General features: G+C 48.9%; 1 protein-coding gene across 1 annotated transcript in view; it reads left to right on the forward strand.

The window, feature by feature from the left end:
• The window catches only part of LOC143504542 (latent-transforming growth factor beta-binding protein 1-like), a gene marked incomplete at its 3' end in the record, with an annotated part of 72,218 nt that overhangs the window by 20,963 nt on the left and 27,814 nt on the right, over positions 1-23,441 (forward strand). Inside the window, 5 exon segments of the mRNA XM_076995948.1 lie at positions 7,864-8,018; positions 11,567-11,734; positions 19,157-19,360; positions 20,291-20,592; positions 22,960-23,062. Of these exon segments, the coding sequence (XP_076852063.1) occupies positions 7,864-8,018; positions 11,567-11,734; positions 19,157-19,360; positions 20,291-20,592; positions 22,960-23,062 (932 nt within the window).

The following is a 23,441-nucleotide window of genomic DNA, read 5'->3' on the forward strand; positions in this document are numbered from 1 at the left end:
AGTGTCTTGCTGGTGTGTGTGTGTGTGTGTGTGTGTGAGAGAAGGGCAAGTGTGTGATGATTCCTAACAGGTGTGTAACAAAGTCAGCAGACATGTTTATAAGGGAAGAGTCTAGCCATGACTTCTTCTGCTTACCCACGCTTCTCCTGGTCTCGATCAGCCTCTGGAGTGTAACGCACACCAAACACACGCATATTTACACACATCCAACCAAGTGGGTCAATTAACGACAACTGTGTCTATTTCTGCCTGAGGTCAGGTTGTTTGTTAGTGTGTATTTGTGTATGTTTGTGTGTGTGGTTTTTGTGAAGCTGTGGATAGCTCAATGAGAGTTTCCGCTCCTTGTGTGCAACTCCTGAGATGGCTGTTTACGCTCCGAGAGCGACCAATTGTCGCTAGCACATTCTGGTTAGGACGCTATTTCTGTTACACCGTTTCAAGACCCACAGATATCCGTCTGAGCCCCAGAAAGCCCATCAGATGTGATGGTCAGTGTTTATGATTGGTACACCTTCAGAGAGCCTGAGACACGTGACAACCACAAACAGCAACAACACAAACACTGCAACTTCTCCAACGTTCTTAATGTTTTCTCAACATTGTTTGTCCATCTGCGAAACACATCTCACATGATGGTGAAGCGTTTCTAAAGCTAAAGAAAACTGGGAAAAGGCGGTAAAAATCTTTCCTACAGGACAGGAAAATGTCCCTTAACGGATATTAACCAACGTGCTCCTACTGGTTTAAAGGGGCCAGTCCCAGACCCGAACCCTTGCTAGTCTGGGCCTTTTGGCTGGTGTCTTGGTTCAGAACCATCAGTCATGTGCACGGATGGGTGAAGATGTGGTGCATATGGGTGTGGGGTGCAGATACCTCCATCATTCCATCACCAAGAAGGCCTGCTACGATCTCATAAGGGCTTATGTTGCGTTTTGTCATTGGTGGGTGTCTGCTCCGCCCAGATCACGCCCCCATCACCATGGCCCTGCCTCCAGCCCACACACTCCCAGCACGTGCAGCCTACCTGTGCGTTAGGAGTGACCGGTGTGGCCCCCGCCAGGGCCAGACCAGCACTGGGGCCGTCTGGATGTCCTCTGGGCATTGAACCCGGACTGATTTACAGCAGGGGACCTGGGCTGTCTGCCTCTGAGGCGGGTCTGTCTGTCTGCCTCTGAGGCGGGTCTGTCTGCCTCTGAGGCGGGGCTGTCTCCCTCCGAGGCGAGGCTGTCTCCCTCCGAGGCGAGGCTGTCTCCCTCCGAGGCGGGTCTGTCTCCCTCCGAGGCGGGTCTGTCTCCCTCCGAGGCGGGTCTGTCTCCCTCCGAGGCGGGTGTGTCTCCCTCCGAGGCGGGTGTGTCTCCCTCCGAGGCGGGTCTGTCTCCCTCCGAGGCGGGTCTGTCTGCCTCCGAGGCGGGTCTGTCTGCCTCCGAGGCGGGTCTGTCTGCCTCAGGTGTGCTGGAACCCTGAGTGTAACGATCCTGTGAGCCGGCGGTGTGTCCGTGAGCACTGGAATGAATCCTTTGGATCTAAATAATATAATATTCACGCTAGAAGATTGATCACATTGTCCAGTGTGTGTCCAAGGCAGTGTAATGGGATACGTAAATTTTATGCTTAAAGTGTGCTCTGTTCATCATGGCAGGAGAGGCCTTTGGAAATCGGTTTGATTTGCATCTGGAATATACACTATCCGTGCAGCCAGAGTGAAAGAGAGAGCAGCATTTGACATTACAGGCGGTTTCCTCACGCGGCTCTAGCGTCTGCTGCCACGTCTGTCCGTGCCCAGAATAACCAACCATGTCCCTCACTGGGGAGACTGCCCACAACAGGCTGCTTGTGAGTGTGTGTGTGGTTTGGACGAGGCACTGTGTGGCTATAGCATGTCAGGCTCAGGGAGGTGTGTGTGTGTGTGTGTGTGTGTGTGTGTGTGTGTGTGTGTGTGTGTGTGTGTGTGTGTGTGTGTGTGTGTGTGTGTGTGTGTGTGTGTGTGTGTGTGTGTGTGTGTGTGTGTGTGCCAGTGTGTATACAGTATATCTATAGGATGAGTGCATTTATAAATTATGCTGTCCATGACGTGTGTGTGTGTGTGTTTACATATATCTACAGGTGTAAGTGTGCTCAGGTTTCCTACTCTGTTGTATGTCTGAAATACGGCCACCCTGAGAGAGTCAGACAGGAAACCATCCATCAGAATGAGATCAGCCCACTGGACCTGACTGTCCCACTGGACCTGACTGTCCCATTGAACCTGACTGTCCCACTGAACCAGACTGTCCCACTGAGCAAGACTGTCCCACTGAACCTGACTGTCCCACTGAACCTGACTGTCCCACTGAACCTGACTGTCCCACTGAGCAAGACTGTCCCACTGAGCAAGACTGTCCCACTGAGCAAGACTGTCCCACTGAGCAAGACTGTCCCACTGAACCTGAATGTCCCACTGAACCTGAATGTCCCACTGAACCAGACCGTCTCGCCAACTGTATCTGAACAGCTGGGCTAGAGAGAAAGAGAGGGAGGGAGAGAGAGAGGGAGGGAGAGAGGGAGGGAGAGAGGGAGGGAGAGAGAGAGGGAGGGAGAGAGCAAGAGAGGGAGAGAGAGACAGAAAGATGAAGAGGGCGTAGCAGGTGCAGTCCTAGACAGATGTGGCAGGGCTGATCTGAGTACAGTGTCAGTGTTTCACCACATGTTGTTCAGGTATAGTAATGGCATGTGTACAGAGTGCCCGTGGTTTTCTCATTGACCTGGTGCTGTGCGTAAACAAGCACAGTAACGCCTACATCGCTCCTTGAATATGAATTCACATTTGTTTGTACATTTGTTTAATAATTCAGCTATTCGATCGTTTTTAGTCAGATCAAATATTGCATATGGATATGGAGATATGGAGCTATGGGGTGGATGTCGGACAGGGTGGATGGATTCTCGTAGGAAATTTACCCTCTGGACCGCAAGCTGCTGGTCTGTGTTATAAAGGGCCATAAAGATTGTGGAAATATTCTAAATTCAGTGTATCGTCACAGTTATTCCAGCCAGCCACCTACTGACTCCGCCCACCACAAAGTCCAGAGTCAAACAGTAGCAGAGTTCTGGTTTGCTGCTTCAGTAACACAGTAGGATGCCTACAGCACCACCCGGGTGGAGGGCGGGGTGGGGTAGGGTGGGGTGGACCATGAGGATGCTGGCTAGCCTGAGTGGTGGGTGTAGTGGTTTTTTAGAAGCAGCCCTAAAAACAGAAAGTCGGACGTTGGATCTCCATCTGGTGGCTTTGGGGCAGTCCCTGCTCCTCATCCTCTCAGATGCTGGTACTTGTGGGGTCACTCACCAGCACTTTTGGTGTTAGTGTTTACAGTGTAAGGCCCACAATGCCCTCTCAGTTTGTGCGTGTTCCAAATTCCCAGCATTCTTTGGGCCAGCGCGAGCTTTGGTTTTTTTTTTTACTGAATGTGGCATTGATAATACTGTCAGGTGTTCAGCATTTTCACATTGTGTTTCCGAATGATATTTGAATAAATGGCTGTAATACCCATCTGTAATGCCCAGGAGGGTGGGGAGCCGGGTGGGGAGCAGGGTGGGGGTGAGGTGGAGGGGTTCAGAATGAGAGCCAAACTGACAGATGTGGAACTATGTAATACATGCTTACAAACAAGGCTCGGGTTCTGCTTTAATGAGAACCACCCGATCCCCAGTGAGACTGTTTTGGTTGGGCGAGGTAGTGAGAGACTTTGTTTGTTTCATTTGTTGTTGAAAGTATAATAAAGGATAAAGGATTGCCTGTTCCTCACATATTTGGAGTGTTGTATGACTCTCCTGTTTATTTGGAGTTCAGTAGATCTCTGCTTTGTTTCAGCCTGTAGTGTCATGTAATAGATCACTATGGTGTTTCAGACTGTAGTGTCATGTAGTAGATCACTATGCTGTGTTTCAGACTGTAGTGGGGTGTAGTAGATCACTATGCTGTGTTTCAGACTGTAGTGTCATGTAGTAGATCACTGCTGTGTTTCAGACTGTAGTGGGGTGTAGTAGATCACTATGCGGTGTTTCAGACTGTAGTGGGGTGTAGTAGATCACTATGCGGTGTTTCAGACTGTAGTGGGGTGTAGTAGATCACTACGCTGTGTTTCAGACTGTATGGCATAGAGTAGATCACTACGCTGTGTTTCAGCCTGTAGTGGGGTGTAGTAGATCACTACACTGTGTTTTAGACTAGTGGGGTGTAGTAGATCACCATGCTGTTTCAGACTGTATGGCATAGAGTAGATCACTACGCTGTGTTTCAGACTGTAGTGGGGTGTAGTAGATCACTATGCTGTTTCAGCCTGTAGTGTCATGTAGTAGATCACTACGCTGTGTTTCAGACTGTAGTGGGGTGTAGTAGATCACTGCTGTGTTTCAGACTGTAGTGGGGTGTAGTAGATCACTATGCTGTGTTTCAGACTGTAGTGTCATGTAGTAGATCACTACGCTGTTTCAGACTGTAGTGGGGTGTAGTAGATCACTATGCTGTTTCAGACTGTAGTGGGGTGTAGTAGATCACTATGCTGTGTTTCAGACTGTAGTGTCATGTAGTAGATCACTATGCTGTGTTTCTGGCTGTAGTGGAGTGTTGTGGGGTATAGCAGGAAATTGCTATGCAATATCAGATCATTGCCAGTTCTAGGACTGGCAATAAACAGATTTGGAGACGCGTGGGTTATGTTAGACCTGTTCTCTCTCTCTTTCTCTCTGCCTGCATTTGCATTCACTTCTCTGAAAAATACTTGTAACTGAACCCTGCTGAGTAACTACAGTGTGTATGTGTGTGTGTGTCTGTGTGTTTCTGTAAGAGAGAGAGAGGGGGAGACAGAAAGGGACAGGCAGTTGGACAGACAGACACTGTGTGTGTGTGTGTGTGTGTGTGTGTGTGTGTGTGTGTGTGTGTGTGTGTGTGTGTGTGTGTGTGTGTGTGTGTGTGTGTGTGTGTGTGTGTGTGTGTGTGTGTGTGTGTGTGTGTGTGTTTCAGTATTGATAACTCAGACAAGTTGTGCCTTGGCTCTGTTCCAGGTGGTTAGTGAGCGTCTGATTCCAGGCTGCGATGCCACCACCCATGTCTGGTAGACAGAGACATGCTGAAGACTGTTAGCACCAGGTACTGCTTACGTCTCTGGAGAGAGGATGAGGGAGGGAAAACAAGACCCGGACCCAGAACAGAAGAAGAGAGAGGGACACACAGAGGAAGAGACAAGAGAGGAAGAGAGAGAGAGATGGCCCCTGGCTTCTCCTTTAGTTTAAGAATATTACATCAGACAGGCACAGAGTAGGCAGTCGCTGCAGAAATGAGATCACCCCAGGGCATCTGGGGAGAGAGAGAGAGGGAGAGAGAGAGAGACAGATGGAGGGAGAGAGAGATGGGTTGATTGAGAGACAGGAAGATGGCGAGGTTGTGAACTGGGTTCTCTGTTTACTGCTTTGAGTATTTGTGTTTTGGCGTGCTCCATTGGACATGGTTTCCAAGGGGACAGCAGAGCTGTGTTGCCAGTGCTCTTCCTGGTTCAGCCATTCTTCTCTGATCGCTTGGCCTTTAGGGCAGTTCACCTCTGATCGCTTGGCCTTTAGGGCAGTTCACCTCTGAGATCTAGGCCTTTAGGGCAGTTCATCTCTGAGATCTAGGCCTTTAGGGCAGTTCACCTCTGAGATCTAGGCCTTTAGGGCAGTTCACCTCTGATCTCTTGGCCTTTAGGGCAGTTCACCTCTGAGATCTAGGCCTTTAGGGCAGTTCACCTCTGATCTCTTGGCCTTTAGGGCAGTTCACCTCTGATCTCTTGGCCTTTAGGGCAGTTCACCTCTGATCTCTCTGCCTTTAGGGCAGTTCTTCTCTGATCTCTAGAGCTTTAGTACAGTTCATCTCTGATCTATTGGCCTTTAGGGCAGTTCTTCTCTGATCTCACACAGTTAAAAATATGTATGGATGGTCGATTCAGTATGACTTTTGTCAACAGATGAAGGAAAGAGACATTTTGGTTGCTTTTAATACGTAATAGTAAGAATACTTATCTGCTAACCAATACTTCCTGTATAGCTCTATAACAGGCCTACTGTTAGTTGTTTGAGAAAGTTGGTTGGATGGACATTTAATTGCATTGAGTTAAAAATATTGATAATTGAATTGTGGATGAATTAACTACTTAGCTCTGTGATGGTTCCAGAAGAACTTTGTGAACTATTTTTGTAAATATTGTCTTTTTTTCTTCTCCACTGGTACTCAGGAAACACCTTCCATTTGGTAGCACCCTGCCTGAATCGGACCCCGTGTCATGTCTGCCGTTGAATCACAAGCTGTTTCAGGAATTTCGGAGTGTAATGGTTGATAGTCGAGTGCTATTACACACGTAGGTGTTACACACACACACAGTGGCCACAGGTGAACTCACAGCAACTGGGTCTGAGTGTATCAGTCACACTATCCGGCGGGCCAGACACGTTTGATCACGTGTGATCAGATTGCCCACTCTTCTCTCCGACTGGACCACCTAGACCTCCTCTGTGATGTGAAATATATACACCTGTTGCTATGTAGACTACAACCTGCTGCTAGGTACTGTCGCAATATAGACTACAGCGTGTTGCTACCTACTGTTGCTGCGTAGGCTACAACCTGCTGTTGTTGCTATAGCAGCAGTGTACTGTTGCTGCCCCATTAATGATTCACTTCTGTTTGTTTATGTACCACACAGCATATTACAGGAGAGCAAAATAATCATATGTAATCATGTAAACATCCTGGATATCAGCAAATAGCTGCAGTGTAGTCACTTTGTTTATTATCCAGCCCTTTAACTGTATTAAAAACATATTATAATTCCATCTGATCAGGCTCTGTTGGCCAGTACTGTGTATACTGTATGTCACACATTGGCCAAGTGGTGTAGTGCAGGGGTGTAAATATGCAGTGGTCTTCAGGGAGATCCCTAGCTCAAGGCACCCCATGATGCTTCAGCTGAGCTGTGGTCTTGAGCATTTATCTGTGCTCAACTGTGCTGATCAGGCCACAAGGTCCTGCAGTGAATTCTGTGTTCCCTAAACCCCAAGAATGTTTGGTCATTGTTCAGTTCAATAAGTCCCGACCAACAGTTTGGGTGTGTGTGTGTGTGTATGTGTTTCTGTTTAAATGCATTTGTGCACACAGCTGTGTGTGTGTGTGTGTGTGTGTGTGTGTGTGTGTGTGTACACGTACGTCTGCATGTGTATGTGTGTTTCATGGTCCAGTGGCAGGTCCAGGCTGGAGGGGCCGTGTGGAGCTGCTGGTGTGTGGGGGCCCTCACACAGACCAGGGGGCCAGACGAGCATCAGGGCCCCTGAGGAGACCCTCCCACCAGCTGGGGCTGATGGGGGGGGACAGCCCGGCCCTGTCCCCCAGGGCAGGACAGGAGTGCACGGACATGAGCACGGAGTGCCTGAACTACTGCTCTTTAGATTGATCATGACAAGATCTTGGTTTACACGAGAGCACATTTGTTTCAGATTAAGTGCATGTTTGTGTGTGTGTGTGTGTGTGTGTGTGTGTGTGTGTGTGTGTGTGTGCTTGAACGTGTGTGTGTCCTGCCTCGTGCCTCCCCCTGCAGAGGGCACCGTCTTGTTCCACATACTTCCTGCATTACTGCTAATGTGTTCACACCTGCAGCCTCAGGACAGCAATGAAACAAGGGGCAGAATGGATGTGTACAAATGAATGAATTAATATTTCCTTACAGAGAGCTTTTGCCAACTTTAAATAAAAGCAGAGAGTGGGAGTGTTTTGGAGCACAGGAAAAAGACTATTGATTAACATTTTGGTGTGTGTGTGTGTGTGTGTGTGTGTGTGTGTGTGTGTGTGTTTCTCTCCTGCAGTGTGCAGGCACCTGTGTCCATGACGATGCATCAAGGCAAAAGCCAAAAGTTTGTGTTGAAGCCGAAAGTGTTCCTGCCACACAGGCAGGTGCAGAGTGTGGGCCACACCCCCGAGCGCAGTATACCCCTGACCGCCGCACACCACCCGCTCCACGGTCAGTACCACACCTCTCCTCACACAGTAGTGATGCAGTAGTGACACGATAGTGATACAGTAGTGACACGGTAGTGATGCAGTAGCGACACGGTAGTGATGCAGTAACGACACGATAGTGATGCAGTAACGACACGATAGTGATGCAGTAACGACACGGTAGTGATGCAGTAGCGACACGGTAGTGATGCAGTAGCGACACGGTAGTGATGCAGTAGCGACACGGTAGTGATGCAGTAGCGACACGGTAGTGATGCAGTAACGACACGATAGTGATGCAGTAACGACACGATAGTGATGCAGTAACGACACGATAGTGATGCAGTAACGACACGGTAGTGATGCAGTAGCGACACGGTAGTGATGCAGTAGCGACACGGTAGTGATGCAGTAACGACACGGTAGTGATGCAGTAACGACACCGTAGTGATGCAGTAGCGACACCGTAGTGATGCAGTAGCGACACGGTAGTGATGCAGTAACGACACGATAGTGATGCAGTAGCGACACGGTAGTGATGCAGTAGCGACACGGTAGTGATGCAGTAACGACACGGTAGTGATGCAGAAGCGACACGGTAGTGATGCAGTAGCGACACGGTAGTGATGCAGTAACGACACGATAGTGATGCAGTAACGACACGATAGTGATGCAGTAACGACACGGTAGTGATGCAGTAACGACACGGTAGTGATGCAGTAACGACACGGTAGTGATGCAGTAACGACACGGTAGTGATGCAGTAACGACACGGTAGTGATGCAGTAACGACACGATAGTGATGCAGTAACGACACGGTAGTGATGCAGTAGCGACACGGTAGTGATGCAGTAGCGACACGGTAGTGATGCAGTAGCGACACGGTAGTGATGCAGTAACGACACGGTAGTGATGCAGTAGCGACACGGTAGTGATGCAGTAGCGACACGGTAGTGATGCAGTAGCGACACGGTAGTGATGCAGTAGCGACACGGTAGTGATGCAGTAACGACACGGTAGTGATGCAGTAACGACACGGCAGTGATGCAGTAGCGACACGGCAGTGATGCAGTAGCGACACGGCAGTGATGCAGTAACGACACGGCAGTGATGCAGTAACGACACGGCAGTGATGCAGTAACGACACGGCAGTGATGCAGTAACGACACGGCAGTGATGCAGTAACGACACGGCAGTGATGCAGTAACGACACGGCAGTGATGCAGTAACGACACGATAGTGATGCAGTAACGACACGATAGTGATGCAGTATTACTCAACGACAGCTTTAACGGTGAGTCAGTATTACTCAACGACAGCTTTAACGGTGAGTCATGATTACTCAACGACAGCCTTAACGATGAGTCATGATTACTCAACGACAGCCTTAACGGTGAGTCAGTATTACTCAACGACAGCTTTAACGATGAGTCAGTATTACTCAACGACAGCTTTAACGATGAGTCAGTATTACTCAACGACAGCTTTAACGATGAGTCATGATTACTCAACAACAGCCTTAATGATGATATCATGTTCTGAGACTTTGGTGCCAACTTGCGTGGTCTACAGACGTCCCTCCAGCACCCTGCAGACCTTCAGAGCTCCTGTCAGAGACACTGAGCCGGCGCCACACCCACAGACTGCATAGACACTAAGTGAGGGCAGCTCCAGAGGAGACTTTAATCTTTTGCAGATGTTTAATGTTCTTCAGGAAACAATTCTTTGGAGATAAAAAGAGCGAGAGTAATTTTACACCACAGAAGAGGGCCGAGTTGTACGTACACACACACACACACACACACACACACACACACACACACACACAGATGTAGGAGTATATCTAAGGTAAGCAACAGTTGGATTCCTGCTAGGCCAAGAAGCCCATGGAGGTGTAGAGCTTACTGTTGAACAAGGCTGAAAATGAATCTTCCCCTCATTTCTGAAGATTATTACAGATAAGACTAGAGTAATAATAAAGATATGATAGATAATGCTGGAGAGAGATAAGTGTTCTCATGAGTGTGTGTGTGGAGGCATGAAGGGTGTGGGTGTTTTAGAGAGCAGGAAAGATCATTCAGTGGAAGCGCTTCGTAATGAACCCCCATAGGATTGAATGCTCCATGGGGCAAAAGGTCAAAACACACACATGTACGTGTGTGTGGGTGTGTGTGTGTGTGTGTCTCTGTATGTGAGTAAGTGTTTGCATGTTTGAGGATGCGTGTGGTAACGTGTAGGTATGCATGCTCACACGTGCATGTATGTATGTTGTGTGTGTGTGTGTGTGTGAGATTACAGGTGTATCCTGGTGATCTCTTCACACACCATGCAGACCTTTGACTGCTACACTGAGCTTCTATACTAGTCTGCACTGCACTGTGCTCTGTTAGTGTGCAGTACAGACAGGATTATACACAAGTACAGGATTATACACAAGTACAGGATTATACACAAGCTGACTTGTGGAACGGAGGTTGTGTGTGCTGCTTCTCAAACTGTGTGTGTCTAGCCAAGATGTGTGTCTATGTCTCCCTACAGTGTGGTGGCTCTGGGCATACATGCACATACATCCAACACACACACACACACACACACACACACACACAACCAGACATGTGCATTAAAGCATAAACAGCTGGGCAAATCAATTTTATCTAAGGTGCTCCCTGAACTTCTGTTGCAGTCAGAAGCCCAAGCAGCTCCTGTGTGTGTGTGTGTGTGTGTGTGTGTGTGTGTGTGTGTGTGTGTGTGTGTGGTGAGTGATTGATGTCTGTGTTATGTCTGCAAAGGTCTCAGCTGGCTTCCTTCCATATGGATAGAATCACTGCCAAACACTATTGTACTCAATCCTCCACTCAAGGAGAGAAAGAGAGAGAGAGAGAGAGAGAAGGTGATGTAACAAGAAGTTAGAAGAAAGTAGAAGAGTGAGGGAGCATGAAGAAAAGAGGGGGAGGATCCAGACAGATAGACAGGCTGAGAGACAGGGAGAGAGTGAGACAGAAAATATAGCAACATGTCATCACCTGAGAGGCGAGTGAGTGACAAGCTCCGCCTCCCACAACTCAATCCTACACACACACACACACACACACAGAGGAAATTCTGACTTCATGAGTAAACATAGCCCGCATATTCATATGAGTAAACATGGCGAGTGTTCTTTGCGGAGTGCATTCACATTTCTCTGTTCCTCTTTCACCCTCTCTGACTTGTTTTACTCTCGTGCTGTTTTCAGTGTTTCACTCTCTCTCTCTCTCTCTGGTTTCCCTCTCTGAGAGGCCTCTGTCTGCCCCGGTGTGAAGGGCGTGAGGTGGGGGGCGGGGGGTTGAGGCAGGGCACCAGACCAGACACACTCTTCTCTTTCCCTAAACTCCTGCACTACTGTCATTCCTTCACGACGCTTGTGTGTGTGTGTGTGTGTGGACGCATGATTGAGGGAGAGACAGAAAGATCGAACACCTGTGTGAAGAAGCAGAGTGTCTGAGATTTGAGCCATGCCCTCCAGCCTTCTGACCTGCCCTGACCATTCGCTCCTCTTCCTCCTGCTGTCTTCGCTGTGTGCGTCCGCAGCTGCCAACCACACCGGCCGGATCAAGGTGGTCTTCACGCCCACCATCTGTAAGGTGAGCTGCAGCGGGAAACACTGTCACAACACCTGTGAGAAGGGGAACACTACCACCATCATCAGTGAGAACGGACACGCCACGGACACGCTCACCGCCCCCAACTTCAGAGTGGGTGAGTGTAGCTCGCTACTGGCCGGAGTGTGTGTGTGTGTGTGTGTGTGTGTGTGTGTGTGTGTGTGTGTGTGTGTGTGGGACCTGAGGACTGGTCCAGCTGGGTGGGTCTCTGTCTCACTCAGCAGGACTCTAGGGTAGTGTCTAGAGCAGGCGATGTTCAGGACATTAGGGTAGTGTCTGGAGAAGGTGATGTTCAGGACACACTTCTGATGACATCGCCTGTCTGAGAGTTTGGCATCAGTTTTGGAAACTTTAACTTTGCTTCTGTCTCGCAAAACAGCCCGTAAAGACGAGTGGTGAGGAGCCGTCTGGACGCCCGTCTGCTGTTAGGGGGGATTCTTTTGAACTTGGGCTTGCAGGCAAGAGTGTGCTGACAGTGTGTGTCTGTGAATCAGCAGTGTCTGTGAATCAGCAGTGTCTGTGAATCAGCAGTGTGTGTCTGTGAATTAGCAGTTTGTGTGAATCAGCAGTTTGTGTTTGTAAATCAGCAGTGTGTGTCTGTGAATCAGCAGTTTGTGTGAATCAGCAGTGTGTGTCTGTGATTAATTCACACACTCACTGCTCAGGCTCCTACTGGTGGCTACAATGCATGATGATTGGGTATGTTCCCGTAGTGTAGGGTATGTTCCCGTAGTGTCGGGTAGGTTCCCGTAGTGTCGGGTAGGTTCCCGTAGTGTCGGGTAGGTTCCCGTAGTGTCGGGTATGTTCCCGTAGTGTCGGGTAGGTTCCCGTAGTGTCGGGTAGGTTCCCGTAGTGTCGGGTAGGTTCCCTTAGTGTCGGGTATGTTCTCACCTGTTGGATATATCCTTTTAGTTTTGGGTATGTCCTCAATGTTGGTTTTGTTCTCTAAGAGTGGGGTATGTTCTTATAGAGTAGGGTAGGTTCTCAATGTTGGGTGTGTTCTCATAGAGTTGGGTGTGTTCTCATAGAGTTGGGTGTGTTCTCATAGAGTTGGGTGTGTTCTCAGTGTTGGGTGTGTTCTCATAGTGTTGGGTGTGTTCTCATAGTGTTGGGTGTGTTCTCAATGTTGGGTATGTTCTCCTACAGTTGTATTCTGTGCTACTTATGACCACTGGTTCTCCTGCCGGTGCTGTACTGGTGCCCCAGCAGGACGGCTGTGTGTGAGGGAACGTTTGGAGGAGAGAGCCACACACAGGGGTCATATTTCTGCCAGATGAGTGGAGACACAGGGGAAGTTTGAGCTAGAATATTTGACCTGTCTCTCCCTCTGTCCCTGTCTCTCTCTTCTCATATCCTGCCCTATTCCATCTCTCTTTCCTTCTCTTTTCCTGTCTTTCTCTCTCATCTATTCAGAGAGAGAGAGAGAGAGAGAGAGAGAGAGAGAGAGAGAGAGAGAGAGAGAGAGAGACTTCTCTATGACCATAAGGACACTGGAGATTCTCACATAACTAATGGAATGCTTGGGGCCTTCACAACACGTTCTTTATATCACCTGAGGGTTTATATACAGATTCATAGAGAGCAACTCTATCCCCTCAGTGTGAAAACGTTTCAGACGCACATTTCTAAGCAAATGTGATGTTGACGCCACTATCAAAGGACAAAAGCCTCCGTCTATATTGAAGTCATTCGGAAGATTGTGGTTCGACGACAGGCATGGTGTTTGCTACCATGGAAACAACTTTACTTTATACTTTCATAGCATGGCTGAGTTAATTATTAACTATTTGTATGTAGTTGGGTTTTTGTTAGAGCGGTAAAATGTGTGCGGTTATTTCATTTATTCCTACAGAATTTGTTGTTTTTTTTGTGTTAATTCTGCTTACGTTGCTCCTTTTTCTTTAAGTGCTACGTTTGTCACTCTGTTTGCATAACTAGTCAGTAACATTTAGTATGTAACACTCTGGACCACTAACAGACGTCTGGAGGGTGAAGTTCTGATGTTTGGAGAGGAACCGTCACGCCTGATATTTCACACTCAGACTAAACGGTTCACTCTGTATGTTCAGTTTTCGACGGTGACCCTCAGGTGTTTCTCATCGTTCTTTAACTGTGCTGACATATGAAATCATAACTGTTGACCTATAAATAACACCAGACATTCTTGGCTTGGTTATTTATTATTCCGTGTGCTAATTCTTTGCACATTCTGACTCAACACTTCCCGAATCATGTGTATCATTTGCTGTCAAAGTGGAAATTTAATACTTTTCATTCATATCCGGGTGACTGGGCCACGGTGAAATCTACCCACTTTGCTTAGAAACATCTGGAAGGTATTTAGGAGTAGAATCAAAAATGTAATCGTGTGTGTGTGTTGGGGGAAGGGGTGTGGGTGACAGCATGTCATCATCATCGTCGTCATAGTGCCCTGCCACTGGGTCTGTTATGAACTGATGTAGTCCCTGGTTAGGTGTGTATGTGACACACACACACAGATCCAGACATATGCATTATAGCATAAACTGGGCAAACCACTCTAAGCTAAGGTGCTCACTGAACTTCTGTCTACTTGCAGTCAGATGCCCAGGGAGCTTGTGTGTGTGTGTGTGTGTGTGTGTGTGTGTGTGTGTGTGTGTGTGTGTGTGTGTGTGTGTGTGTGTGTGTGTGTGTGTGTGTGTGTGTGTGTGTGTGTGTGTGTGTGTGTGTGTGTGTGTGTGTGTGTGTGTGTGTGTGTGAGATGGTGGATCATAAAGGGAGAATGCTGTATTAGGAGCAATTGAATGAATAGGAGGTGTAAAAGAAAACAGAAATGCAACTCCATAGGAGTTTATAGGAATTTAGTTGTGTGTTAGGTGTGTGTTAGGTGTGTGTTAGGTGTGTGTTAGGTGTGTGTGAGGTGTGTGTGAGGTGTGTGTTGGTTGTGTGTTGGTTGTGTGTTGGTTGTGTGTGAGGTGTGTGTGAGGTGTGTGTTTTAGGTGCGTGTGTTAGGTGCGTGTTTTAGGTGCGTGTGTTAGGTGCGTGTTTTAGGTGCGTGTTTGCTGTATCTTGCATGAAATGGGAAAGTCATGTCTGACAGCTATACCTGCTGGGACTCGCTTATAATTCTCACACACATGCAAACATCCAGGTATACACACACACACACACACACACACACACACACTGACGTCTGCCTGAGTCTTAGCTCGTTCTTTTATCCAGCTCCCAGCACTTTGGCCACGGTGCTCTGTGTGATTCCTGTTTGTCTTGTTGACAGGAGCTACCTGGAGCTCTGTACCTGTACCTGCAGGTGTGCTGTGGTGATCTGTGAACCCTCCAGTCATCTTCTATCTACATCACTCTGCTATTCCTGCCCTGATTGGCTGCTATTGGGCCTGCATTAGATGGAGTAAATATCATATTCCATTTATACAAGATTTACTGCATGTTGTGACATTGGTGCTGAGTTATGTAGTGTAACACAGAGGCAGTGTAGCGGTGCCAAGAAGTACACTAAGAAGTACACTAGTCTGTTTCTTGAAGAACACAAATATAAAATGCAGCCTGAAAAATGATCCCAAATCAGCAACTTCAGATCACTTTGGCAGCGGGTCAGTCTACAGTGGGTCTTTGGAAGCAGGTCAGTCTATATCAGGGGTCGGCGACCTATGGCACGCGTGCCACCGTTGGCACACGGAGGCATAATTTATAATAAAAAATGTCAGACAGAGAGCACGATCTTCCAATTGAAATCGCTCCTCAATGCTCTGCTCAGTGGAGGCGTTTATACTTGGCGATCGATGGCAATATAATATTTAATTTGTGTCTATTTACACCCCAACCCGCTCAACAATGTCTCAAAGGTTGCCGACCCCTGGTCTATAGTGTCTTATTTGAAGGGCTTGGTGTTGAAGGGCTTGAGGTGAGTCTGCAGCCCTGTGCACACCCAGACCTCCCTCTCTCTCTCTCTCTCTCTCTCTCTCTCTCTCTCTCTCTCTCTCTCTCTCTCTCACTCACTCACTCACACACTCTCTCTCTCTCTCTCTCTCTCTCTCTCTCTCTCAGAATCTTGTGACTCTGTCTCTCATCCTTATATCTTTATGTATTATCTTATAATCCATGTAGCACTTTCTGTTGGGAAGCAATGCAGATTAAGAGACTATAGTAACCTCTAGATCATCCCAGACTGATCCATCTCACACCGAACTCATGTCTTCCTTTAAGCCATGTGTGAGTTATGAGGATTTGTTAAGGACGGCTGTGTGGGTGTGGTAGTTAAGGACGGCTGTGTGGGTGTGGTAGTTAAGGACGGCTGTGTGGGTGTGGTAGTTAAGGACGGCTGTGTGGGTGTGGATAAGGACGGCTGTGTGGGTGTGGTTAAGGACGGCTGTGTGGGTGTGGTAGTTAAGGACGGCTGTGTGGGTGTGGTAGTTAAGGACGGCTGTGTGGGTGTGGTAGTTAAGGACGGCTGTGTGGGTGTGGTAGTTAAGGACGGCTGTGTGGGTGTGGTAGTTAAGGACGGCTGTGTGGGTGTGGTGGTTAAGGACGGCTGTGTGGGTGTGGTGGTTAAGGACGGCTGTGTGGGTGTGGTAGTTAAGGACGGCTGTGTGGGTGTGGTAGTTAAGGACGGCTGTGTGGGTGTGGTTGTTAAGGACGGCTGTGTGGGTGTGGTTGTTAAGGACGGCTGTGTGGGTGTGGTTGTTAAGGACGGCTGTGTGGGTGTGGTTGTTAAGGACGGCTGTGTGGGTGTGGTAGTTAAGGACGGCTGTGTGGGTGTGGTTGTTAAGGACGGCTGTGTGGGTGTGGTTGTTAAGGACGGCTGTGTGGGTGTGGTAGTTAAGGACGGCTGTGTGGGTGTGGTAGTTAAGGACGGCTGTGTGGGTGTGGTAGTTAAGGACGGCTGTGTGGGTGTGGTTGTTAAGGACGGCTGTGTGGGTGTGGTTGTTAAGGACGGCTGTGTGGGTGTGGTTGTTAAGGACGGCTGTGTGGGTGTGGTAGTTAAGGACGGCTGTGTGGGTGTGGTTGTTAAGGACGGCTGTGTGGGTGTGGTTGTTAAGGACGGCTGTGTGGGTGTGGTTGTGGGTGTGTCTCTGGGTCTTTGGAACACCGAAGCTCCTTGTAAGTGACTAATAGGATTTTTGTACGCTAATTTCAAACTTTAACTTGTGGATGGTGATGAATGTCAGTGTTTACGTCCACAGAGCGGGTCTCCCTGAATCCTACCTGGGGTCAGGAAACCTCAGCGTTCACCTAACTAATCTGCATTTTATGTTAAACTGTGATTTTTATTTCATTACTTCTTTTTGCCTCTTGTATGGGTATGTATAAGTGTGCGTGGGTGGATGTGTGTGTGAATGTGTGGGTATGTGTGTGTGGATATGTGTTTGTATGTGTGTGACTCTACATGTAAGAGTGTATACGTGTGTGCCTGTCTGTATGAGACTACATAGAAGTGTGTGTGTGTGTGTGTGTGTGTGTGTGTGTGTGTGTGTGTGTGTGTGTGTGTGTGTGTGTGGATAAAAAGGCACCTTGAAGGTACAGTTGTGTTCGACATGATACATTAATAAGAGATGGAGGGAGAGGGAGAGAGAGAGAGAGAGAGAGATGTTACTTTGACAGAAGTGTTGCTGTCACCATAATAATATGTTGGAAAGGAAACCTTGTCCTGAGCTGATCATTAAATATTATCACAGCAACTCCTAGATAAACACACACACACACACAGTGGATATGCTCCATCTAGCTTTGCGTGGGCAGACCTCTAACAGATGACAGCTTTGGTCATTCATTACTGTCCATCTGGGAATGAACTCACAGTTGAAACATCAACCTGCCACTGAACTGAAAAACTGAAAAACACTTATTTACACTTTTACATGGACACATTCACACACACACGAACACACACACATACACACACACAACATACAAACATACATGTGACATGTGTGTCACTGGTGCATGTGCACACACACACACACACACACACACTGGTGCATGTGCACACACACACACACACACACTGAAGATTCAGGACTGCTTGTTTGAAACAGGTCTTCATAATGTTAAGCTAAAGCAGGCCGAGTGCTAAGTTAATCACGGGTGTGTGGCTAGTGGTGGTGGGTTCTGGGAGCAGAGCGGTAGAGGTGGGCCGTGTCGTAGATCACGAGGTAGACACAGTACCGTAGACAAGCCCTCTGCAATGGAATGTGTACTCTCTCACTCTCTCTCACTATGTCTGCATGTGTCTCAGTGTATCTGTCTCTCTTTCTGCCTCTCACTCTACATTTTTGGATTCTGTGAGGCTTCTGAACAATGGTATCTTTGTTCTGATGGGTAACAGGGGTCTCTGTGCATCTGTGCGCATGCGTGCGTGCGTGTGTGTGTGTGTGTGTGTGTTTATTTCTGGCACTCATTTTGCATGTTTGTTTGCTGAGAGCTCAGAATGCAGTTAAAGGAGACAGAGAGGTTGGAGCTAGAGCCACTACACTGGAACATCCACCCACCCACTCCAGCGTGCTACACCCACCTCCACCCACCCACTCCAGCGTGCTACACCCACCTCCACCCACCCACTCCAGCGTGCTACACCCACTCCAGCGTGCTACACCCACCTCCACCCACCCACTCCAGCGTGCTACACCCACTCCAGCGTGCTACACCCACTCCAGCGTGCCACACCCACTCCAGCGTGCTACACCCACTCCAGCGTGCTACACCCACCTCCACCCACCCACTCCAGCGTGCTACACCCACTCCAGCGTGCCACACCCACTCCAGCGTGCTACACCCACTCCAGCGTGCTACACCCACCTCCACCCACCCACTCCAGCGTGCTACACCCACTCCAGCGTGCCACACCCACTCCAGCGTGCTACACCCACTCCAGCGTGCCACACCCACTCCAGCGTGCTACACCCACTCCAGCGTGCTACACCCACTCCAGCGTGCCACACCCACTCCAGCGTGCCACACCCACTCCAGCGTGCTACACCCACTCCAACGTGCTACACCCACCTCCACCCACCCACTCCAGCGTGCTACACCCACTCCAGCGTGCTACACCCACTCCAGCGTGCTACACCCTTACAGTGCCCCTAGCTGAGCTGTAGTCTCTAACCCAAACCACACTGAGCCTCGCTAGGTCAGTGCCCAGTGTCAGACTCTCACTTTGGCTAGACATTGAGTGTTGGAGTGGGGTGTGTGTGTGCGTGTGTGTGCGTGTGTGTGCGTGTGTGTGCGTGCCCGCGCGTGCGTGCGCGTGTGTGTGTGTGTGCGTGCGTGTGTGTGCGCGTGTGCGCGCGTTCATCTCATCTGTGTGTTTGTGTGCAAGTTAAAAAAAAAAACACTTTGGTGTGTTAATTACACCCTCATGCAATGTTTCTGCTCATCAGTGTTGCTTTAGTGTGTGTGTGTGTGTGTGTATGTGTGTGTGTGTGTGTGTGTGTGTGTGTGTGTGTATGTGTGTATGTGTGTGTGTGTATGTGTGTGTGTGTGTGTGTATGTGTGTGTGTGTGTGTGTGTGTGTGTGCTACAGTGGTTTGCCACCTGCCCTGTATGAACGGAGGACGGTGTAGTTCCAGGGATAAGTGTCAGTGCCCGCCCAACTTTACCGGGAAGTTCTGTCAGATGTCTGCACCGCACGGTCGCCAGGGGCAACAGACAGTGGTGAACAACCAAGGCAGCCATGTGCACTCCACACACACACTTCCCCTCACCTTCAGATCTGGACAGAACCAGGGTAAGAACCACACACACACACACACACACACACACACACACACACACACACACACACACACTTCCCCTGACCTTCAGATCTGGACAGAACCAGGGTAAGAACCACACACACACACATACACACACACACACACACACACACACACACATACACACACACACACACACACACACACACACACACACACACACTTCCCCTGACCTTCAGATCTGGACAGAACAAGGGTAAGAACCACACACACACACACACACACACACACACACACACACACACACACACACACTTCCCCTGACCTTCAGATCTGGACAGAACAAGGGTAAGAACCACACACACACACACACACACACACACACACACACACACACACTTCCCCTCACCTTCAGATCTGGACAGAACCAGGGTAAGAACCACACACACACACACACACACACACACACACACACACTGCCCCTGACCTTCAGATCTGGACAGAACCAGGGTAAGAACCCCACACACACACACACACACACACTTCCCCTCACCTTCAGATCTGGACAGAACCAGGGTAAGAACCCCACACACACACACACACACACACACACACACACGCACACACACACACTTCCCCTCACCTTCAGATCTGGACAGAACCAGGGTAAGAACCACACACACACACACACACACACACACACACACACACTTCCCCTCACCTTCGGATCTGGACAGAACCAGGGTAAGAACCACACACACACACACACACACACACACACACACTTCCCCTCACCTTCAGATCTGGACAGAACCAGGTCTCTTTCTCATACTTTTTCTCCATTACTTTTTATCCATCCCTAACTCCCTCCTTCTCTCTCCATCTGTCTCCCTCTCTCTCCCCATCTGTCTCCTTCTCTCTCCCCGTCTGTCTCTCTTCCTCCTCCCTCCTCCTCTCTGCAGGGATCGTGAACATCCATGTTAAACATCCTCCAGAAGCTTCCGTGCAGATCCACCAGGTGTCCGAGGTGGACAGCGCCGGCGGCCTGGAGGCGGGCTCTCAGGGGGCGGGCTCTAAGGGGGCGGGGTCTCATGTGGTCCACACCTACTCCTACCACATGGCTGAGAGCAGCGTCTCCAGCAGCCAGAAGATCCAGAAGCAAGGCCACAGCGTCTTGTACCCCAACCAGCAGATCTTCCCACACCACCCTGTCACCGCCAAGAGCCAGCTGGGCCGCTGCTTCCAGGAGACCACCGGCATGCAGGTGTGTGTGTGTGTGTGTGTGTGTGTGTGTGTGTGTGTGTGTGTGTGTGTGAGTGTGTGTGTGTGTGCTGGATGCAGATCAGCATGTAGGGTGCAGTCCCACTTGATCTGTGCGTCACACCGCGCTGGTCTCTCTGGTCTCACTGGTCTCGGGGCTGGTCTCACTGGTCTCTCTGGTCTCGGGGCTAGTCTCGCTGGACTTGCTGGTCTCGCTGGACTTGCTGGTCTCTGGGCTGGTCTCACTGGTCTCTGGGCTGGTCTCTCTGGTCTCACTGGTCTCTGGGCTAGTCTCGCTGGACTTGCCGGTCTCGCTGGACTTGCTGGTCTCAGGGCTGGTCTCACTGGTCTCGGGGCTGGTCTCTCTGGTCTCGCTGGTCTCGGGGCTGTGGGGACCAGATCATTAGCTGCTTTGTGTCGCTCAGGGTGGAAATTACAGTGCAAACTGCTCAGCTGGAAAGAGCAGGCAGCTGATTGAAGTATTTGATCAGTGCTGTGTGAGGATGGAATAGAATCTCTTTCAGCCACTGCCCTTGTCTGTTTGACTGATTAGTTTTCTCTCTCTTTCTCTCTCTCTCTCATTCTCTCTCTCCCTCATTCTCTATCTCTCTGTCTCATTCTCTCTCCCTCTCATTCTCTCTGTTTCTCTCTCATTATCTCTCTCACTCTCTATCTCTGTCTCTCGTTCATTCTCTCTCATTCTCACTCCCTCTCATTCTCTCTCTCCGTGTCTCTCTCTCATTCTCTCTATCTCTGTGCCTCTCATTCTCTCTCTCTTTCTCATTATCTCTATCTCTCTCCTCTTCAGCTACTTTCTCTTTCTACAGCTCTTTCTCTTCCTCTCCATCCACCCCCCCAATCATCTGCCATTTTGAACTGCCTGGTCCTGCTCACTGTTAATAGCTTTTAAACTTGTCTGACACACATATTTTGTGAGAGCAGCAAAGAAAGTGAAGGAGGCAGGAAAAATGAAATGAAATGAAAGGAAAATAAATGAAATGAAAGTAAAGTAAATGAACTGAAATGCCAGAGAGAAGGTGGGTATTGGACCTGATTCTCTCTGTAGAGATACTGCAGTGACCTTTTCATTGAAGAGCTCCAATAGAAATGTAACCACAGGGGGGTCTGTCTGAGGACCTTCTCTGCTGGGGACAGGTCTGCTGAGGACAGGTCTGCTGGGGACGGGTCTGTTGGGGACGGGTCTGTTGGGGACGGGTCTGCTGGGGACGGGTCTGCTGGGGACGGGTCTGCTGGGGACGGGTCTGCTGGGGACGGGTCTGCTGGGGACGGGTCTGTTGGGGACGGGTCTGTTGGGGACGGGTCTGCTGGGGACGGGTCTGCTGGGGACAGGTCTTTTGGAGTCCCTTTTTTGCCTGTTGTTTGGAAATGCTTATAAAAGAGCCCAAGTGTTTTATTCAGCATTTAAATAAGGGTTAAGGGTAGTAGTGTTAATGTTAGCTTGGATTAAGGTCATAAGAATCAGAAATACTTTACTGATCCTCGGGGAAACTGGTTTTTACAGTTGCAACCAGACGCTTTGCAGTTGTAAAACACTAATTTAAATACTCTAAAGCAAAAAGAAATGTGCAACATATACACACATTTGGATCCTGTAGAATACAGTAACGTGGCAGTAGCTATGATATTAAATATAGACTTTACCATATAAAGTATTGCACAGATTATCCATAGTGTCACACGTTGAGGAAAGAGCTATAAACTCTGTGCTGCATTTTAGTTGAATGAGTCTTGCACTGAATGGGCTCTTGTGTGTCGTACAGTGGATGGGAGATATTGTCCATAGTGGCTGGCGGCTTAGACACATTTAGTTAGTGTTAGCATTAGTTAGTGTTAGCATTAGTTAGTGATAGCAGTAGTTTTAGCAAATAATTTTGGGCCAAATTTGGGCATGAAACTCTCGTTGTGAAAAAGGGGCCCATTCCAGCCCTGGTGATAGGGTTTGTTAGGGTTAGGTGGTAGGGTTTGATAGGTTAAGGTGGTGTTAGGGGTTTGTTAGGGTTAAGTGGTGTTAGGGGTTTGTTGGGGTTAGGTGGTGTTAGGGTTATGTAGCCAGTCCAGTGTTTAGTCCCTAGTCCCAGTGTAGGCCCTGCGGTTACACACCATTGAGACACAGTCGTCAATGACGGGACGTTCTGACATCCTTGTACATTTGTCTGTAAAGATTTATAGCTTGTTTATATAACTGCATCAGTGAAAGATGTGATAGCTGACATGGACATCTTGGTGTGTGTGTGTGTGTGTGTGTGTGTGTGTGTGTGTGTGTGTGTGTGTGTGTGTGTGTGTGTGTGTGTGTGTGTGTGTGTTTGTTTGTTTGTTTGTTTGTTTGTTTGTTTGTTTGTTTGTTTTGCAGTGTGGGAAGGCACTCCCCGGTCTGTCTAAGCAGGAGGATTGCTGTGGGACCATTGGCACATCATGGGGATTCCACAAGTGCATGAAGTGTCCCAGGAAGCCATGTAAGTAGACACACACACACACAGGACGTCCTGACTTGTGTCAGGACTTCAGTTGTCAGAGTGTTTGTTCACTTCTACAGAGCTCAAGTGTCAGATGTTGTCAGTGTCTCTGCTGAAGAATAGATCAGACTGGAACACACACCTCTGAGAACACGAGAGACGCTCCCTCTGCTTAATGAAGGGCTCCTCTCTGTGATTGTGTGTGTGTGTGTGTGTGTGTGTGTGTGTGTGTGTGTGTGTGTGTGTGTGTGTGTGTGTGTGTGTGTGTGTGTGTGAGAACACACTCTCCACTCCTCCTTGAAGGAGGTAACGACTTTCACCACATTGACAGCTGAGCAACCCAGAGACATGAATGAGTGGGCAAACTCAAGGAACTATT

This window comes from Brachyhypopomus gauderio, unplaced genomic scaffold (genome assembly GCF_052324685.1).
Source record: "Brachyhypopomus gauderio isolate BG-103 unplaced genomic scaffold, BGAUD_0.2 sc294, whole genome shotgun sequence".
Classification (NCBI taxonomy): Eukaryota; Metazoa; Chordata; class Actinopteri; order Gymnotiformes; family Hypopomidae; genus Brachyhypopomus; species Brachyhypopomus gauderio.